The following is a 21621-nucleotide window of genomic DNA, read 5'->3' as shown; positions in this document are numbered from 1 at the left end:
CTATGGACTTCGGTCTGTCGCCGCAAGGGGCATGGTAGGAATTTTTCCCAATTGGCAATTTGTAGCCTTTTGGTTTTTCGCCTACCTCGTAGCAACTCGTCACAACTTTTCGGCATTGGCGGTAGGCATTGGTAAGAAGGGGTTAAGAGGATGTGGGGGGGGGAGGAACGCCATCACCTCCTCCCAGTGAGCGAAGGGTGGTCCGTTAAAGGACTCTGGGGGGCGTGGGCCTGTCCGAAGCCTATGGAGGTGTGGGCCAAAGGCACGCCCCAGAGTGGTGACCGGGGGAGCTCCTAGTCGACGTGCCTCGGCAGGAGACTTCCCCGATAAAGTGTTAACCCTTCCTGTGTCTCCAGCAAATGGGCTGGAGCCGGATAGTCAATAGGACCAATGCCTAAGCCAATGCCTCTCATTCCTGAATTCAATAAAGTTGTGGCCTAATTCGCCCAATTAACCTTAAATTATGGTGTCTCGTGTCTTTATTTATCCAGGTGGGGGGCGGGAACTCGCCACGCAAAGAATATTGCAAAAGAAGGGCAGCTTAAGAGTCAACTATCCAGGATGTAGCCTGTTAATTAAATAACAATGAGCTGACTAATCACTTCTAGGCAAATGTCCATTAGCAACAGAACCTCCTGGTACTGGTCTAATCCCTTGGGTTTTTATCTAACATTGTCTTTCTGAAGAGAGAAGATACAGGGCAGGTGTGCCTACTGTAAAACACACAGAGAGGAGGAGCATTAATGCAACCTGAGGAAAGTCCAAAGCACAGAAATCCACTTAGGCTAATGCTGTGTTCCGTGCAGTATGCCAAGAAGAAATAGCGGTAAACAGTCATTTAGACAGCGGTGTCCAGGAGAACTTCACACACATTCTCAGCCAACGTTGTGACAGTTCTGCAAGGTCGGTTATAGTGGTGTTACCATTAATGCACACAGCCAGAAGGGTGAGATCCTGGTTTGCCTGCTTTAAGGGCACGCAGTGAATTCCTAGATGGGATGGGATTCGAACCAGGACTTCTGGGATCACAACGCTCATTGCCATTTCGCTATGGTACGTGCTTTTAAAGAAATGGACTCGGAAAGGAGGACATCGTCACTTTTCTTTTTCCACAGCCTTTTGAAGGGCATTCCTTTACCTTCGGATGGCACCTCTCTTTGGCTAATGCTGGACTCAGTAGGGTGTGGCTCCATAAGTGCATAGCCAAATTGCCTGCTACTTTGTGTGTTTGTTCTGTTTTCCCTTTCTGTCTTCTTTCCTCCTGTCTTTTGTTCCTCCAAGCCTCTCCCCCAACCCCAACCCCAACCCCGGCTCCATTTCGTTCTTTTCCTGTTTCTTCTTTGTCCCTACAGTCTTTTTTGGTTTGCACCCCACCTCCTTTGTTCCCAGAACGGAAGGAGGAGGGCCCAACCCCTTGGGGTCCACGGAGAGGGTTGGGCAACAGCAGCATGGTCGCCATGGCTGTGCCTCCTCACAAGTAGGTGCAGGAGTGCTCAGGTGGGTCTGCATTGCCTGTGTGGCCTCCCCTTGCACAGCTAGCAGCAGGGGAAACTCCTGGCACTTCCAAGGATTATGACTTCATTGGCATGTCTAATTATATGGCACCTGTTTCCCCTTAGCCCCACCTCCTCCAGGGTCAGCTGAGCATAGCATGACCTCTATGGTGGACAGCCACAGGAACTTCTCACCATCCCAGGGTCACAGACTGAGGAACACTGCCGTGTTGGAAGATGGTGATTCAGGGCAAGGAAGGCCAGAATCAAACCCCAAGTATGGTTTTGGTGCCAAATTCCTGGGGGTGCAACACAGAAAATGCTGTCCTGGGCAGCTCCTTTGGCCACACCTACTAAACCTGACATTGTACCCTTTGCTTTAGAGACTCTTGCGCAAACAGACTCCTCGGCACCTAGGACCAGGTCTTTGGCACCCAATGCCACCTTTTCAATAGTCCGCTGCACAGGAGGCATAGTCTCTTGTAGCTTGTCAAGACGCTGGCAGACATAGGTGTTTGCTGAAGCAATCTGAGGTTCAAGCCTATTCAGGAGAGGCTGTGCCCCACTTGCTGGCAAGGAGGCAAGCTTTTTTAATCCAACTTCTGCCATACCACAGACTGCTTAGATAGCTGGATAGCCCTTTGCAGTGTTATGAGTAGCAGAAATGATCTTGTAGGTTATGCTGAATGCAGCTTTCTCCCCTTCTCCCATTGCAGATTTCCCTGGGGAAGAGGAATTTCCAAAATTCTTAACAGTGGGTTAAGGGGCTGGTGTCAAGAGAGGTCCAAGGGTCTATTCCACCTGAGTCTGCTAGCCTCTCCTGCTGCAGTGCCCACTTCCAGGGCAATAAACACAAAAGGAGGAAGCACAAATCCAGAGGTGGGTCTGCCCATAAAGGGGGACCAAGCCAGCAAACACCATTAGGAGCAGCTCCTCTTCCTCTTCGTCATCCTATGCTGTCTGTATAGAGAACATTTCCCTTTTCATCTACACACACAGACACACACAGAGTGAGGTTTTGTTCCTTCCTTCCTTCCCTTTTCCATTTCTTTCTTCCTTTCTGTTTGGTTTGCTGCAGCCAATCAATACTGGGGCTGTTCCAGTTCGAGAAGAGCTGGAGCTCAATAGGCAATTAAGTGAAAGGAGTGCAATTTCACAGAGAGAAGATGCTGCTTTTGTTTTCAATTAAGTTGCTCTTCCGCTGTACATTGTCCAGATGACCTACTTGTTGAATATTCCATTCTAGCGGCGACCACAAAGCCACCATTCTGCTTTTTACCCCATGCCTCTCTGCTGTGCGCCTTTGCATGCCACTCATCCGCTGCCCCACCTAGGTTCTCTGCCCCATCTTAACCTTTTGACTTGCAAGTGTCCTTGTTTCACATTGCCTTGGGCTGTCAGAAACTGGTGACTCCTTGAATGCCCAATGAAACTCTTTCCTTCTGCCTCAGCAGTTTACAGCAGCAGCAGCAGCAGTAGCAGAAATGCTAATCCTTGCCCTGACTTTTCCATTTCAGGTTTTCTTTTCTTCCTCCTCCTTTACTTGCGGAATTGCTGACGGCTGCATTCGTCGGGTGTCTCCTCTCGATCTGTGCTGTGGCACTAGTTCGCTTTGCATCTGTGCCCATGTTCACGTTCACCTTGACTTTATGTCTCATGTGTGGCCTTTGGGGAATCTGACATAAGGATCACCCCCTCGGTGGAATGCTGCTTCCTCGTAGTGTCACTGCAGCAAGGCCTGCTTGGCAGGTTTGGACCAGAGCTCCGTTAATGATGATTTTACCGCAGCGTGGTTTCCTTGATCTAAATTGGCCTGTGGAAGCTGCTAATTGTGCACGGGGCAAAACATACAAGTCTCATACCAGCTTTGCGGCATGGCAATTTAAATTGGGGAAACCCCCTTTCCCCCCACTGGCAAAGCCCTGATTGGATCAGGCTTCGAAAAAAGAGAAAAGAGAGAGAGAGCGCTTCAGTTTCCTATTTGCAAAATGGAGATGAAACTTGCCTTTCTTACTACGTTGTCTTACAGAATACTGAGAGCACATGTGCACTTCTGAATACTCTAAAGCACTATATAAATGTTTGTTGGTACTTGCTTATTAGTGAATAACAACTCACTGCAGCAACACCAAATGGGAATGTAAAGATATCCACAACCCAGTTGTGTGGTTTCATGAAGGGAACACTGTGGTGGGCGGTTCTCACCGGTTTGGTCCAGGTCAATACACTTTGCTTCACTTCCTCTGTTCCTCAGTTTCCTGCTGAGTTTGTTCTGTCTCTTTTTGTTGTTTGCAGTGCGGCTCCATGAGAGCATTTCGGAAGAAGGCTTCCACTACCTCGTCTTTGATCTGTAAGTGCTTTCTGTTTAACTTTGATCCATCATCACTGACAAAAATGTGTGGGCTGTAGAAGGAGTTTCTAAATAAAATATATATCCAGGTGTTCTATTTTCTCCTCCCTTTCTGTTCCTCCAGACATTGCTACAGCAATTGATAGATTCAAGGGTGTGTGGGGTTGTTGTTTTTTAAACCCAAATTATGTGTGATTTTTGCACACAATACTACACTGTGTATTTTACTGCGCAGAGACCCCAAGTTCCACTACCATGTCATTAGACCTTCCACCCTATACTGGCAATGATATATCCTTTTGGACCTTAAAGTTTTCTAATAAAAGCAAAAAATAACCAGAGCAATAGGCTCTTGCCAACAGCAGGGATATCACATTTGTCTCTGCCGTTGACAAAATAAACCTGACCCAGTACTTCCTTGTACTTGGAACCATTTTTTGGTCAGGAGTTGATAAGTCTAAAACAGGGTTTCCCAAACTTGGGTCTCCAGCTGTTTTTGGACTACAGTTCCCATCAACCATGGCCACTGGTCCTGCTAGCTAGGGATGATGGGAGTTGTAGTCATAAAACAGTTGGAGACCCAGGTTTGGGTAACTCTGGTCTAAAAACACAAACAAGGATTGCTTGTGCGTGTGCTGAAGAAGTTTATTCAATCCACCATTTGGGGATAGGCTTGTCTGAGTTGGTGAAGTACGTTTGCAATTCCAATATGATGCTGGACATTCAGCAAAGCAATGTTTTAGGTGGCTTTCCAGACCTGGACAACGTTTTCAATCTTTTCATCTTGTGTACAACCAGAAGGCATAATAGGCACTGTAAATCAAGCTAAAATAATAGCTTGGCTTTAATCTGTGCATATGCCCACCGAGCAGCAAGTTTTTATAGTTTCTGGATTGCTCTGAATTCTTCTGAAGAGTATTTAGGAAAGTCTGATGGAGGAATCCCATCTGCTTTGAGCAGGAAGTGTGAATTCTAACAGCCTCCAAATGAAAAGTGGGTACTTTTATCCTCATGAATTTATATCTCTTCCTAGGGTCACTGGTGGAGAGCTTTTTGAAGACATTGTTGCTAGGGAATATTACAGTGAAGCGGATGCCAGGTAAGAAGAGCTTGTCACCTAGTATGCATCCTGATTTGGGTTGGGCAAACTGAATTCTCCCAGCACTGTTTGTGGAGTCTGTACTGTGTACGGTGCAAAGTTTTCTCCCATTCCATACCCTGTTAGTCCTATATTCTGTTTGGTACCTGTTCCCCTGAGAGTGGGAAAACACATGGATGTATTTAATGTTTGGACTTCCAACTACTGTCTCATAAAAAAAGGTAAAGGACCCCTGGACGGTTAAGTCCAGCCAAAGACAATAGTGGGGTGCGGTGCTCTTCTTGCTTCAGGCCGGCGTTTGTCCGCAGACAGCTTTCCGGGTCATGTGGCCAACATGACTAAACAGCTTCTGGTGTACGGAACACCGTGATGAGTGCCAGAGCGCATGGAAACACAATGCCGCAGCCGTACCTATTTATCTGCTTGCACTTCTATGTGCTTTCGAATTGCTAGGTTGGCAGGAGCTGGGACAGATAAACGGGAGCTCACCCCATCACACGGATTCGAACCGCCAACCTACCGATCGGCAAGCCCAAGAGGCTCAGTGATTTAGACCGCAGTGCCACCCACTTCCTTAAACCATACACCTATGCTGCAGCATTTTTAGGAGGGTGGGGTAGTACTGCTATAGCTGTTGCATTTCTTTCCCTGTACCTACATTTTAGGCACAACTTTGGCAGGGTTTTCAGTTGCCTGCATAAAGCCAATATGAGAGCAGTCTACAAGGCACCTAAAATAGCAAAAATGTGCTTAGCCTTGCAGTTCAGCTCATCTTTGCATAACACAGTATTTCCACATCACCTGGGCCCATGGGTTTACCGACACCTACGGTTAGGAAGTGTATTTGGAAAGCGTTGCCAGGCTGCTGAAACCTTCCTAAATCTCAGTTGAAAAGAATCAAAAGGCCATCTGCCTGACTCTGCGTCGCAAGGCAGGATAGTCTACGGCGCCTCCCCCAGCAGAACAGTCTGTGCAGTCATGATCATAATAGGCTGCAACTGAAGAGATGCACACTAGTGCCAGCAGAGCAATTAGCTCCACATTACCTGGTCCTCTTCAACTTTGATCAAGTAAGCAAGTCGAACCACATGCAGTGGAAACGTCAGGAAACCGGTGCTCTCATTGCAATAATCAAAAAGCAGTTTCTAGTCTTTATGGTGGTAGGTAGGGAAGGCTGTGGATACGTTCAGCTAGATGTTTGCAAGTGAGAGGAGATTTGGGTGCATCTTTGTTGTATGGAAGTCTTTAATGGTTGAAGGAAGCTGGCAGCAAAGCAAGGCAAGGATTCCTCCTCCTCCTCCAATAAATGCAATCTATCCCAGCCTGAAATGTTGCTTTAGAAGCAATTCATGGGAAATACTGTTATTAACGCCACACTTGCCAGCCCCACTTTGTTTTTTGGCTGCAGAAGGAGAACAGTGCCACTTAAGCAAAGCGGGGGGGGGGTCGTCTCGCCCGTGTAAATGTCTCTGGGTGGTCATATTCCCAGCTTATCTCCTACTACCCTGGATTCCCCCTCCAGCTTGAAGAGGTCTAGCGCTTCTTTGCTTAAGTCGTTGTCCCCTTGCTGCTTTGAGCTGCATTCCAAAGCCGGCTGGAGAGAGCTAGCAAGTGAGAGCGGAGTTTGTGCCAATCTGACCTTCCCAGAGACTCATTGCGCTTTTGCCATTTTTGGCCAGAAAGTCTCTTGCTGTGAATTTGGCTCTGTCCTAGTTCTACAGATCCCCCAACCCCCCCCCCCTTTTCGGGGATTGAGAAGATAGAGTCACAGGGCCTGCCAGAGTGGTTTACATTGCAAGCCCCTTTTACTGGGTGGGGGAAGCCATACCTTGCACAGCCTTGTTCTTTGCTAGAGCAAGCCTGTGTCCTCAACACTTAAAGCACATTCTGAAAGCACACGCACTTTCCCCCTCTCCCCCCCACCCCAGGCACTGCTGTTGCTCCCTTTTCAGGGGATTTGCACCAAGATGGGTCTGACTCCTGCAACGTGAAATTGCCAAGGGGTGGTTTGAAACCTGTAACTTCCTAGGAACAGATTCCTATGGTGTGCTGCAGGAGCTGTTAAAATACACACTCCTCCGTACATCAAAGAGACTTTGCTACTTGCAGTAAGTCGCTTACATACCAGCTGCCGTGTCTGCTTCCTTCCAAGCGCTTGGAAACCTCTATCTGGTTGAGCATTCCCAGAAATCTGTGTGTGTTGCCTCATGCACAGGCAATGTGGGTGTAGTGTTGTCCTGACATGATAGGTGTAAATGACATGTTGCTCCTCTCTCTGCAAAAAGAGGGAGAAACAAGAGGCAGCAGATTTTCATTGAGCTTGCAGGGAGCTTGAAGAGGGAAACAAGGGAACTGAAAATGCACGCTGAGTGGGTTCTGTACTTAAAAGGTGTCCAGCTCCTCTCTGCAGACACACATCATCTTTGTAATGTGGTTGCATTTATCGCTACTAAAACCTTTCCACGCTGGCGGGATCCCAGCCTTGAGACTGATGGAGGAGGCTGCTGATTGATTAAAGCCTCGAGGAGTCCTGCCAAATGTAGGCAAGTGCAGTTTGTAAGCTGGCCCAGGGCTTGCCACTCATATTTTGTGGGGTGCGTGGTGTTCTCTTTTGGGTACCTGTGGACAATCCAGGGACCGGTCAAAGCTTTGTGGGGCTTCCAAGCACTCCACACTGCAGCAAGCTGAAATGCAAAGTACTGCGATCTACACCATCTTCACAGTAAAGCACAGACAGGTAACAGTTACGGCAAAGGATTGCACCAGAACTGCCCTGTATTTATTAATTGCATTATTTATATATTACTGCTCCCTGGTTCCACTGCCTTTTGGTCATAGTTATCGGTGATGATATAATCTTGACGCTTCTGCCCTGGGAGCCTTGATATTATCAATCAATAAATACATTAATGAATAACACTCTTGCTTTTTTTCTTTTCTGCAGCCACTGCATTCACCAGATTTTGGAGAGTGTCAATCATATCCATCAGCATGATATTGTACACAGGGACTTGAAGGTAATCCTTTCTTTTGGTGAAAATTCAGAGTTGCTTTGAAGCTGCCGTAGGTAGGAATGGAAATGAGATTGTGATAGCGACACAGGATGGGCCTTATTTCTAACTAGCATGAATTACATTTTTATTTTGGGGCTGCTCAATCACCTACGGTACTCATACCTTTGCTCCTGTAACACTCAGTGCTCTACCTAATTCTGCATTTTATAGAAACTTAGAATATTCAGAACAGGTATGCTGCATAATATGGAGGTATGCTGCATAAGGTACCCTGAAGATGCTCTTAGTTATATGACTGTTGTACACACACATTTTGCTGTTCTTTAACCCAGTGCTAAAGTTGGTTGCCTTGCAGAAAGCATTCGCTTCCTCCTAAAACTCTTGGTGTTATCCTTTCAGGCTGGTTTTTTCCTTATTTCTTCTCCCTCTTACTGAATTTATCTGTGTGTTTAGCCCAGGGGTCCTCAAACTTTTTCAGCAGGTGCCCAGTCCACTGTCCCTCAGACCTTGTGGGAGGCTGGACGATGAGCGGCCTGCGAAAGGGTTCCGAAGAGGGGCTGGCACCAACAAAGCCCAGCCCCCTTCCTCCTCTAGGCAGGGCAGGAAGAAGCCAGGAGGAGGGAGGGAGGAGGCGCCGCCGCCGCCGTGTGAGAGAGAGGGAGAGGGAAAGAACATGCACGTTGGCGATCCATGCGGTGATTCCTGGACCATCTGCGGGCCGGATTTAGAAGGCAATTGGGCCTGATCCGGCCTGCAGGCCTTAGTTTGCCGACCCATGGTTTAGCCTCATCGTTAGCTCCTCTCCTCAGCACTCCTTTGATGTTTTTGTGCTCATTTTTTGAGGCTTGTTCTGTAGTTGTTTTCCTTGTTTTCAACCTCTTTAGACTCTGTATTGTCCTCTGCCTTGCTGACTTTAGTCACAGTAGCCTCTGGATTCCAACCCCACCTCCCTGTCTAGTCTTTTGCTCCTGAAGCTAAGGCTTTTCAAACTGCTAGTCATTAGCTCTCAGTGGAGAGGGGTTAGCCTGTTTTCCTCTTTCATTTGCTAATGATCGGCTAAGGATCTGCTATTGCTCCTGGCTTCTTTGCCTGCATTTAAATGGAATGGCATAGACGAAGTCCACACTCTCCTGCCAGGAGCGAATTGCAGCAGCAAAATTACAGCCAGTAAAGGCAATAGACATTTTTACAGCTAGTTCTGCTTCTACTCAAGTTTTGGCTTTCAGCTCTAATGATATCTAATGATACCTGCCCTACCAAGGATGCAGTGGACCATACTTCTTCACTCACTTGTTTTCAACCCCTTTCCTACCATGAAATTCACCTTTTCCACAGCTGCCACACATGTCGTCAATACCTTCATTGTCCCATCATCCACAATCTTATTTCAACTGAGCTATCTACCACAAATCAAAGAACTGTAGAGTTGGAAGGGACCCCAAGGGTCAACTAGTCCATTCATTGCAGTGCAGGAATCTCAACTAGAGCATCTATGACAGAGGGCCATCCAGCCTCTGCTTAAAGACCTCCAAGGAAGGAGAGTCCACCACCTTCTGAGGGAGCTTGCAAGATCTCCTTCCTGTTCAGTCTCACCTCCCTCAGCTCAGTCCCCATCAATATATTTCTGAGGCTATGATTTTTTGCCTTAGTTTGCCATCATTTTGTACTAGTGTTCATTGACTCTCATTTGCCCTTTTACTGCTCATTCACTCCGATTGGAGATACCCTTATGGAGCTTTTCACAATTTCGCTTTTATTTTTACCAACCTGAATAGTTTGGGGTCATCAGCAAGCCTGGCCACTTTACTGCTAACCCACAAGACTCGGTCATTTATGGGCAAGTGGAAAAAATACAAGTTTCAATACATAACTTTGAGGGACCCCACATCTTAACATCTAAGCACTGAGATAACGGTCCGTTTATTCCTACTCTCTGTTTTACATGGCAGCTAAGGAGTGGTTTGTGTGTTTGTCGGGCTCTCTGTTCACACAGGGTGACAGCCTGGACCAACAAACCTGGCTGGCATCCCCTATGAACAGTAAGCATGTCCTTAAACATGCCCCCCCAAAGCTCTGCTGTGTTTCGGAGTTCCACAGCAGGTGATCAAAGGTTTGTTGGCAGAGAAATCAATGTGGACAAGGTTCCCTGCAGGTGAGAAGTTTGAAAACTGCTGGCTTGCCAGACTGCGATCCAATGAAAGCTGCCAAAATAGGTTTTGACTTATGTCTTCCTCAGCAGCTATTTTATAAAACCACGGCACTTTCAATTTCTTGCCTGCACTATGTGTTCATTGGCATCATTCATAGCGTATACACTCACTTAGCAGAGAAGTTTTGTGCTAGCATGAAGCTTTAAGATACTGGAGCCTTCAGGTTTTAGCTGTGAGCCAGCAAATATTTTGAGGTCTATTGCAAAACCAGAAAAAAAGAAAATTAGTTCCCATCATGAGAAAAAGGCTCTGACCCCTTTTCTCTGAAAAGACCTATAGTCAGTGCAGGGGCCTGCCTCATCAAAGTATCTCTTTGTGCCTTTGGCCATTAAGAGTTCAGGGCAATGTCTGGGAAGTTCTTTGAAGTGGTAATAAGATTTTCTCCTTTTGCCTCAGACATTTGTATGCTCCTCCAGCAAGGCTGTCCTTTGTGAGAGAGTGTTAACTTCTCGCCTGCTTTTTTTGTGAACTTTTGCTAGAAAACTGACCACAGGAGATCTGAGTTTGTTCAAGACAGGGGTGATCTTTGATCTTCCTAATAAGTATCTGTTAGGTAAGGAAAAGGTTTGAGCGAAGCGGGTGGGTGGGTGGGTGGGACTTCCAGCTTAAGGAAAAGGCAACTAAACAACACAGATATAAGTTACTTTGCTGGGAATCAAAAGAGGAAAACAGGTGTAGCATTATCAACGTGGGGAATTGCAAGAACACATTAAAATGTGTATGATTCATGGATTTGTATCAAGGAACTACATTCTATTCTTAAATCTGACACTTGCTTTAATACCGATATTCAAGTGTTAGTATTTAAGTGTTTATTTAAGTATAGTGAATACTAATACATACTATTGCTACATCTACCACTTGCTTAAAATATAAGACCAAACTAAATGTGATGGAGCAGCCATGTTCTTGATCTGGTGTCTGCAGTGACTGTGTATGTATAATTATTACATATATATATATATATATATATATATATATATATATCCCGCCCTCCCCAGCTGAAGCCGGGCTCAGAGCGCCTAACAACAATAAAAGTAACACAGCATTCTAAAATCAATTCATAATGGGGCTAGGCGGGGGGTGGGGCTGATGTTTGTGATGTTTAATTTTCACGTGAACTTCATGCCCCCTTCTCAAGCCCCAAATTATGCAGGGGTATGCAGGTTAAGAGAGTGGAATCCTCTCCCTAGCCTTACCTCGTCGCCTCTTGTCACCTGAGCTCTTTTCTCTAGCTGAACTCTGATACCAGAAGTGAGTTGGGCTGTGAGAAGAGTGCCTGCAGTGATGGAACAAGGGGTGGTAAAGTGGGGACACTACTTTGCATGCTAAGTTTATATGCCCTGATGTGTACTTTTTCATCGGTGAAGAATGTAAGCACCCCTGCCTGGAATTCGGCTGAATGTGGAGCCATTCGAATCTGCCACTAGTCAACTGTAAGGCCATCCTGCCCAAGGTGTTAATCTGTTTCTTGCATGGAAATGCTTGTTCCATACTTAAGATTGGCACTGCGCAAGGATTCACAGTTAGTCACTCACATGGAAACTAGATGCAAATTAGGAAATGCCCAGAACTTGCCCGTATTGGCTCTCCCACCCCATGAAAGTTTGGAGGGAGATAAGTGCCCTGTCAGACCTTTGGTAGCGTCCCATCACTGAAGCACCTTTCAAATTTATGTTTACTACCGGAAAGCCATTTGCATGAGTCATGTGGTAAACCACTCATGCAGTGTTATAAAACTACTGCAAGAAATGCTTTAGGGAGTAGTTTATTGCAGCATAATGTTTAAGTGCATGCAAAGTGGGGGTATATCCTGCATTAGCCAATGGTGCAGATGGATTCAAATGGAAGTGAACATCACTTTGAGATGCTTTTTTCCTCGCCTTTAACAAGACCCCACAAGTGTTAATATTGCTGCTCTCATAGAAAATTAAAATCTCTGAACAGTGAGTATCTTGTGCCAGGACGCCTCTTCCTCCTCCCACTCCCCCCCTCCTCCTCCTCCCCCCAGTGTTCCATCTTTTACTACAAGAAAGCCAAGAGCTACAATGAGTATTTTGTACATGTGGCTAGATTAACAAAATACAGTACAGTGGTGCCCCGCAAGACGAAAAACCCGCTAGACGAAAGGGTTTTCCGTTTTTCGAGGCACTTCGCAAGATGAATTTCCCTATGGGCTTGCTTCGCAAGACGAAAACGTCTTGCGAGTCTTGCGAGTTTTTTCCCTTTCACCCCCCCCCCTTTTTCTAAGCCGCTAAACCGCTAATAGCCGCTAAGCCGCTAATAGCACTAATCCGCTAAGCTGCTAATAGGGATGCTTCGCAAGACAAAAAAACCGCTAGACGAAGAGACTCGCGGAACGGATTATTTTCATCTTGCGAGGCACCACTGTATATTGTTTTCTGCTGTCATTGTGGGAATGGGAAGAGGCTTATATAAAGGCCGGAGAGCCCAAACCTAGGAACAAACTACGTTGATTGGGCATAATACCACCACTTTCTCTCCAGCGAGTAAAACTTTCTCTTGGAATGGCATCAGTGTTGGGATCTAGAAACTAGGTAATTCACGGGGGTTGTTGAGCTGTGCGTTGATGTATTTGTCTCTGCTTACAGTCCAATCAGTATGTTGCACACCACTTCCAAATGCTCCACCCCTGCTCCTCCAACGTTTCGTGGGGAGTTATGAAGGGGGCTCCTTGGTGTGTTTGGGGAACACTGTGTTATTAGAGTTCTTGAGCGTGGCGAGCCTTCTAAGCAAGCGTAACCAATTTTGGGGAAGCTTCTTTGTGCATTCCATTGAACGTGCTTGGAAGACCCCGTCGGACCTTCCTGCTCAACACACAGAAGGACAGGGACTTTGGGGTGGTGCATGTGGTTCCATGACTGATTCCTGTTAAGGCATGATTCCGGAAAAGAACAAGTGCATAAATCATGACAGTTACATGCAATGAAGTCTGGGTGTGACAACTTCCAATCCGAAAGAGAACTTCAAAAGGTGTCAAAGAACATTGTTCTGTTTGTAGACACCCACCCACACCCATTGCAACATGCTTATAGCGTGGTTGAGAAATCTCTGGGACTCCAGGTATTATCGAACTATAGTTCCCATCATCCTTGACTATCTTCTGTGCTGTCTGGGGCTGATGGGAGTTGGAGTCAAACAGCATTTCCCTGTTCCTGGCTTTAGAGTACAGCATAGTTTTTATCAGATGCAGTGGTTTGCTTGTTTGCTTCCTTGTTTCATTTGTTTTTAGGATATTACACCACCTATTCGACTTTAGAAATCCTGCATGGCAATTTACACAGCAAAAATTTTAACTCTTGTGTTGCTGTCTTCAATCATCATCAGCGGGGGTGGGGTGGGGGGGAGGGATCTGGCTTCTCCCAGGCAGAGATTAGACAGACATGGTCTGTAGGACAACAGACAGCTGCAAAACAAGCAACTTGTTTCGATAATAGCCAAGCTAAACTATTTTTTTATGGGCGCAGGCTCTGAACTCATGAGGTTGAAATGATGCTTCTGAACATGCTGCCCAAGTATTTCTTTTTTGCAGGAATCGTGGGGCTTGTAGTTTTCTCTGTCTAGAAAAACAAGGGTAGGAGATGGCATTGTTTCTGGTTCAGGAAGGCTTGTCCAGTGAGCCTTCTTCACTGCTTGCCATTTCCTCCTCATTCACATAGATTTTGTTTATGAGGAGGAGGCTTGCAGGGGGCCATGAAAATTACCGTATTTTTTGCTCTATAAGACTCACTTTTTCCCTCCTAAAAGTAAGGGGAAATGTGTGTGCATCTTATGGAGCGAATGCAGGCTGCACAGCTATCCCAGAAGCCAGAACAGCAAGAGGGATTGCTGCTTTCACTGCGTAGCGATCCCTCTTGCTGTTCTGGCTTCTGAGATTCAGAATTTTTTTTTCTTGTTTTCCTCCTCTAAAAACTAGGTGTGTCTTGTGGTCTGGTGTGTCTTTTAGAGCGAAAAATACGGTACCTTGGCATTTTTTGAGTATTCAGCAGGAATGCTTGCCAAAAAACAGGTGAGCTTTGATGAAAGCTGGGTGGGTGGGTCATGCACCACTAGTATTGACAATATCAGCATAATCTTTGGGAATAAGATGATTAAACTGGAGCTACTAGAAATGTGTATAATATCTGGACACTGAAGTTATTACACAATTGCTTATGAATGTCCAGTCTTCCCTAGGAATTGAATTACTGGTAAACTATTTCATTGTTCCGTTATGTAACATATGTTCGTGCTGAGCCTTTCTGGTTCATTTTTAATTTTAAAAGAGGTGCATTCCCTATTCGTATGTTAAGAGAGCAAGGCCAACGCTCCCACCATGAATGCTGAAGCTCTCACAACCAGCCAGGAATCATAATCCAGATGCAGAACAGAGTTGTGATATGCACCAGTGGAATGGCATTTCTTCAGCCCTTGGCACGAGGCTTTGGCTGTAAATATCTCCCACAGTTATACATATATATCTTGAGCCAGCTGTGTGATGTGCCAGGGAAGAGAGTGGGAAGTAGACAACTTTATGGGAAAATGGTGGTGGTCAACTCATTGCCCTTAGCTGCTGCATGCTTTTCCCTCCCCCTAAGTCTATTATGCACCCACATCTTTCAAAGTATGAGCAAGAATATTGTGCACTGCCTATCTGTAGTATCCTATCTGATGTACTGCATAGCAGTGGTTGAATTTCTAGTTGTTGTTACTGCTAGTGTAAGGGCTTGCCAGTGTTGATGGAGCCATTGATATTAAGCGCTTGTGGAGGATTGGGTCTCTTGCTTTACACACACACACACACACACACACACACACACACACACTTGCAGCAGCCCCATGATTTCTAACCAGGAGGAGGGAAAACAGGATTTTGAGAATTGATGCATTAATCAGCATCTAGGTGCAGGGTATTTCCTTGGCTCGACTGCCTCTCCTTGCAGGTGGAGATGGGATTTTTGGATGCTCCCATATGGAGGAATGCCTCCCTGCTTTTAGAAAATACAGTATGTTGGGAACACAAAATGATTCAGCTTGGACCTTCTGTGTCCAAAGACCCAACAGTTTATTTCATGTTCATATGCTAGTCTGAAGTGGTTGTAGGCCAGGAACATGGTTAACGATCTTTGCAGGCTGACAAAGTGAATAGTAACTCCACTTAACATTTGGGAATATGTTATAGTTAAATAAAAGTCTAGCAGGAATTGAAATATACACATCCAATGGGAAATGAAGGGGGTGGGGAAGAAAAAATAATGCTAAATTATTTTAAGTATTAAAATGGAATTAGGAAATGTATGTAACATTGAGCAGCAAGTAAGGAAGGGAAGGGAAGAGAAACATCAAGTTAGCAGGATGGTAAGTGAACTCATTTTGTATTAATTTGGTGTTAATTTGTTAAAACCTTTGGAAAGCAATAAAAAATAATTTGCAAAAAAAGGAAAAAAGGAACATGGTTACCCCCTGATTCAGATTAGAGCAGAAAGTAGCCCTGAAACGAGTAATTACTGGACTTCACCTCAGACTTAAATGTATTCAAAAGAATAAAGTGGTACCTTGGGTTACATACGCTTCAGGTTACAGACTCTGCTAACCCAGAAATCGTACCTCGGGTTAAGAACTTTGCTTCAGGTTGAGAACAGAAATCGTGCAGCAGTGGCGCAGCAGCAGCAGGAGGCCCCATTAGCTAAAGTGGTGCTTCAGGTTAAGAACAGTGTCAGGTTAAGAACAGACCTCCAGAATGAATTAAGTTCTTAACCCGAGTTACCACTGTATCTTTTCTAGACACTTGATCCTAATGCATTTCTCATAGCGGATTATGGGTGCGAGCTTTCCAACACTTACTGGTAAATCCTTCCCACCGCATTGGGTTCTTCGGGTATGTTTGACCTATTCCCACCATGGAGCACAACAGAACTGATCCCTGAACATCCACCTGGCCTATTTTCTGGGCACCCTGTCAGTTCTAAATCCGCCTGGAACAAAAGCTTCAGTTGCCACGAATATCAGAGGCCATGGAAAATAAACATTCTTTCTGTGTGCTCAGTGCTTGCCCCCAAATAAGGATCCTGTTTCCTAACACCATGGGGCACCCTCATCAACCCCCCACCAAAAGTTTACATTGGGTGTGGTTTTTCATTACTTGAACCAGCTGCCCTGCTTTAAGTTGAAATTCATAGTCTGCTTAGTTAAGAGTTTGCGTGTTAAGATACAAGATCCCTGGTCTCTCCAGAAGTGGAATGATGCCAGCCCCGGGCGATCCTTACTCCAGTCTGAGTCCCTTGCTTCTGCCTTCTCTGATTATCTGCATTGGAGTTGTTTTAGTTTTGTCTGCCAGGAGGGAGAAAAGGGGACACAGTCTCTTGCCCTGAGCAAGGAGGGAAGGATATAGTGGCTATTTTCCTCAGCCTCATGGCAACAGAGGCCTCGTAATAAATCCTTGCAGATGAAAATTTCCAACAGAGCTCACATTGAATCAGCAGACAAGAGCGCTGCAGTGACTACATAACCACCCCCATCTGGATCTCTCCATTCAGCAGTCCTTAGCTGGATGCTCTGCGTTCCGTGATGGACTTTACAATTGAGCAAAGAATACAAAGAGAACCGTTCTGTGATGGAAGAGTTTCTGTCCCTTAAAACTGCCCAGCTTAGGCTTGAAAGAACCGAACGGGCTTGTCCAGCTGGCCTTGTCCAGCTTCCTGCCCACCCACCATCATGATTCACAAAAGTGGGGTGAATTACGCAAATGCGTGTTAATTTGCATAACTTAGAATTTCTTCTCTTTTTTGGTGCATAACTTCAAATCCCTTGCTCTGTGCAAATAAATCACTGTGTACATGGTCCTGCATATTATCTCCCCCCCCTCTTTTTTTTTACTTGTCCTGTGCCTTGGGGACCCGGTATGATGTTCATTGGGAGTTGTATCACTGCAGTTTGCTATGTCTGCTGCATCATTATGTCTCCACATGGATGTTATCTCAAGCAGAAGTGAAGGAAGTGTACCGCCAGTGCCATCTACTGTCAGTATATTTAATAACTTGTCTCGGATTGCAAGGGTTGCCTAGGAGAATTCTATATAAATGAAATTCATAATCTTTGGGGTAGGGTGGGAGGGGAACACGGTTTCCTTTGCAGAATGCCACCAGTTTAAGCTTGTCATAGGTGCAAGTTTGAAGCTGGCTTTTTAAAGGCAGCTCTTCTGTTGGAAGAGGACATTTGTAGGTGTGAACTTTTCAACATATAGACCAGGCATTTGTAGAGAGAATATATTTACTCGACGTTTTCCTTCTCTTCTTTTTTTCTCTCCTCGCCTTCCTAGCCTGAGAACTTGCTACTTGCGAGTAAATGCAAGGGTGCAGCTGTCAAGCTGGCTGACTTTGGACTTGCGATTGAAGTTCAGGGGGAGCAACAGGCATGGTTTGGTAAGTGTTTCCCCAAACAGGATGGAATCTAAGATTGTCCGAGGGGTTGTGCTCTGATTGAAGGGAATTTCGATGACAGTATTCACTGTGCCAGTGGAAATCAGTGATGCAATCTGTCTAGGCTGTGCATCAAAGAATTTTATTTTTTCCCCAGAGAGATCTCTATCTTCTGGGTGTTTTGCAAACTTCCATGTGCATACAGCTCACACCTGCAGTGAACAGCCAGTAGCTAGAAATGCACTATTTTTGCAGTAACACAGTGAGAGTAGTTTGACAGCCACCAAAAGCAGCAGAAAAGTACATTTGTCAGCAGCAAAGTACTTTCCTCCTGTCTAAACTGGGGCTCAAATGATGGTCTCCCATCCTGCTAGAACCAATGTTCTAAAAAGTGATGCCTTTCTGCACCACTTAGACACCATTTTCTGACTTCATCTGTCAGTCCCTCGTGCTCTTCACCTCCTCCTCCCTCACCCACGAAGCCTAGTAACCCTAAAATAACAACAACATGAAGTTACCACTGCTCACTTCTACTGGTGGTGGTTAATTTCAGTGGCAGCTGCACCAGTCTAATAAATCCCATTCACTCTTTTTGGAGCATTTCTCCCCAGTATGGGACCCCAGCTACAAACCCAAGACTGGCGCCTAAAACATTTCCAGGTGCCTTATTTGCTTCCCTCTCTCCTTACTACCTTAGTGGCATTTTCTGTTCCAAATGCTCCCTGTGCATATCTGGAAATGGATGAGTCTGGCATTTTTGTTTGGGTTTGTTGAACATACAGTAATAATATGATATGGCTCAAGGTTTCCTGGTGTAGGAGCCGATAGGATGTCATCTCATTTGCTTTGTTATTGATAGCCTAGCGTCCCTTACACTTCCTCTACTTTGCCTGAATATCCTAGTTTTTATACACACACATACACACACGCAAACGCACACAGACAGAGCAGCCACTTTGTGTGAGAATGGCAACGTTGATTTCAAGCTGCTGAGTCTGTTCCGCATCTTGTGTTTCGACAGGGTTTGCTGGTACTCCAGGCTACCTGTCCCCCGAGGTCTTAAGAAAAGATCCTTATGGAAAACCCGTGGATATATGGGCATGTGGTAAGGCTACATAGCATTCATATTGTTTGATAGTGAGGGGTATGCATGCTTAAAATCTGACATCGTTTTAAAATGAGTTTTACATTAGAGGGTCTCCACAATATCTTGCAGCGAATTATGCAAGTTAATTATTCATTTTGCAATAACGCAGAAAGGAAGGGAAGATAGTTATTTTAAAAATAAAGCTAGGGTGGAATTCACCTAAAGAGTCCCATCAGTAGGAGCCCTATGCAAGGACTTGATTGATTGATTGATTGATTGATTGTCTTTCTATGCATCTTTTCATTCAAATGAATCCCAAAGCAGCTTACAAACAATGAATAGAACTAACATCATAGAGCATAATATGACTTCACAAGTACACCATGAATCATCTAAAATAATTAACAAATCATCAGTAAAACAATTGCTATCTATAAAATAACTATAAAAATAAGCTAAGCATCGCAATTACATCAAAAGTCGTATTATATGATAAACAAATCGGTACGACGTTTATAATCTATAAAACAATATCAGCAACAAATAGCGACTAAAAAAAAATAAAGCTCAGAACTGTTCATACACACATTCTCCACATCCCCATGTCTTTTCACTCTATTCAGTTCATTAAAATACACTTTCTGCTTGTGCAATCGGGCTTTCCCCTAAACATACCCCCCACAATTAACTACTGAAGTGAGTCTGGTTATGAGAACACAGGAAGTTAACATCAAGCACTGCCTTACAATGGACTGTACATAGAGGAGAAGACGATCACACAAGGGCTTTTCCAGCACTTGGGGCTTGCAGTTTAGTAACCACTGGGACATATTATGACTGACGAAGCCGCAAATACTCTCTGATGACCCGTGCATTAGTTTAAAAATTGAGCTCTTGGTGTTCCAAATGAATCACAGGACCTAGGGCAGTGGCATGGCCATGGCAGAAAGTCCCTCCACAGAAGGTGGGTTTGAAAGTGTCTAGACTCGTATGCCAAGACTGTATTGTGAGAATGGGCTGCAGGCCTAATTGGAGCAAGCCAATGTAACTGCAGTATCTTTTCTTCTCCCCCAGGTGTCATTCTGTACATATTGCTAGTGGGGTACCCCCCATTTTGGGATGAAGATCAGCACAAACTGTATCAGCAGATCAAGGCAGGAGCCTACGATGTAAGAGAATTGTTTTCTGTACAGTTAATTCCAATCAGTTGGCTGAAATATGGCAGTATAGATAGACTGTGGGGCTTCACAACTCCTCCCTGCCCTAAACCAATTCTACTGCCTCACTCGCCTTCCTGCCTGTCAGTCCGTCATGCTGCAGTCGGTGTGGCTGTCCAGCTGCAACGCAACGGCATTTTACATTTTTATGCATGCAGGAAGATGTGTGAAGTTCAAGCACCAATGTAAGGTACAAATGATTATAACAGCGCGTAAAAAGAAAACGGCACCTGCAGGGTTCTGCAGTCCACTTGCAGCCATCCCCAGAACTGTATCATGCATTGCCTATGCATTGCCCCAAAATGCAAATCTCTGAATGCCCTCATATTCGTAAATATGCCAAAGCTGCCAGCTGAAAGGGTGGAATGTGGCAATGAGTTCATTGTGGAGCCAGAGAAGCCAGCTCGGTGCAGCAAGGAGCAAAAGGCATTTCCCTGTCTCCTCTCTCGCTTCTAGTTTCCGTCTCCAGAATGGGACACTGTGACTCCGGAAGCAAAGAACTTAATCAACCAGATGCTGACAATAAACCCAGCAAAACGTATCACAGCTGACCAGGCTCTTAAGCATCCATGGGTCTGCGTAAGTATCTCCCTTCCCTGTCTCTTCTTCTTGTTGGAAGGGTAGTTTCAGTCATTTTGCCCCCCCCCCTGCACATTTACAGTAGTGTTAAGAGCACGGCTCTTGACAGCACCATTCAGGGCTAAGACAAAAAAAGGGGGGGGGGGATTTTGCTTTCCTATCAGAGATACTCCTAACAGTGTTCTTTGCTTCCCTCCCCAGCAACGATCAACTGTGGCCTCCATGATGCACAGACAGGAGACTGTGGAATGTTTGAGGAAGTTCAATGCCAGAAGAAAGCTGAAGGTGGGTTGAAGGCACAGACTTTATGTTCTCATGGTTTAGGGTTATGGTAGGTGGTGGTACATATTTGGGGTGCATATTTGCTACTGACACAGACATTGGGGTTCATGCTGTATTCAGGGGTGTCTGATGGCAGGGCCTTCCCATGCAAGTCTTAACTTGTGACATTGGGGTGAGGCCAAGGCTTTGCATTGTGTACTGGACACATTCCTTTTTTTTAATTTAATTTTTATTAGATTTTCCACAATGATAACAAAAGCCACAAAGCAAAATGATACACAAAAACAAAAAAAAAGAACAATAAACAGATAAACAATAACAACAAACTTAATTCTTCACAAATCCAACCTTCTAAACATCTTGGTTGACTTCCTCAAGTCCCTCCCTTCTGAGTTTCCTTGTAGTTAAAAGTAACAGCTTTCTAATATCATTATTAAACTAGAACAATTTCCAATTATAGTCCATCTTATTCACTTAACATTCTAAATCCCATTTATTTAATTATAACTTAGCTTAATCCTAGGCCTATTTGTTTCTTTCAAGTAATTTCTAATTTTTTATGTTACAATATTTATTCAAATAGACCTTAAAATTTCCTCCAGTCCTCTTGAAACTCCTCTTCTTTCTGGTCGCAGATTCTTCCAGTCAGGTCAGCTAGTTCTGAAAAGTCCATCATCTTCATCTGCCAATCTTCCATTGTTGGTAGTTCTTGTGTTTTCCAAGTAATATTCGGGCGACCGTTGTGGCATACAAAAATCACATTTCTTCTTGCAAAAAAAGTTGAAGTGAAATAGTTTCATTCAAGGAAGCTTGTTGTGTATTGTCAGGCTGGCCTGCCTTACATCTCACTAACATTTACTGTTTACAGGCTA

The 21621-nt window shown here is 45.0% G+C and overlaps 1 protein-coding gene across 19 annotated transcripts in view; it reads left to right on the top strand.

The window, feature by feature from the left end:
- CAMK2G (calcium/calmodulin dependent protein kinase II gamma) overlaps positions 1-21621 on the top strand; it is a 164907-nt gene that overhangs the window by 82267 nt on the left and 61019 nt on the right. For all 19 annotated transcript variants that reach the window (XM_079975217.1, XM_079975224.1, XM_079975222.1 and 16 more), the window contains exons 4-11: positions 3789-3843; positions 4877-4942; positions 7887-7959; positions 17485-17587; positions 18606-18689; positions 19746-19840; positions 20345-20467; positions 20669-20752. In XM_079975217.1, the coding sequence (XP_079831343.1) occupies positions 3789-3843; positions 4877-4942; positions 7887-7959; positions 17485-17587; positions 18606-18689; positions 19746-19840; positions 20345-20467; positions 20669-20752 (683 nt within the window). The remainder of the gene's footprint in view (positions 1-3788; positions 3844-4876; positions 4943-7886; positions 7960-17484; positions 17588-18605; positions 18690-19745; positions 19841-20344; positions 20468-20668; positions 20753-21621) is intronic.

The sequence above is a fragment of the Podarcis cretensis genome (genome assembly GCF_951804945.1).
Source record: "Podarcis cretensis genome assembly, chromosome: 5".
Taxonomy (NCBI): Eukaryota; Metazoa; Chordata; class Lepidosauria; order Squamata; family Lacertidae; genus Podarcis; species Podarcis cretensis.
This window is presented reverse-complemented; position numbering and strand designations above follow the sequence as displayed.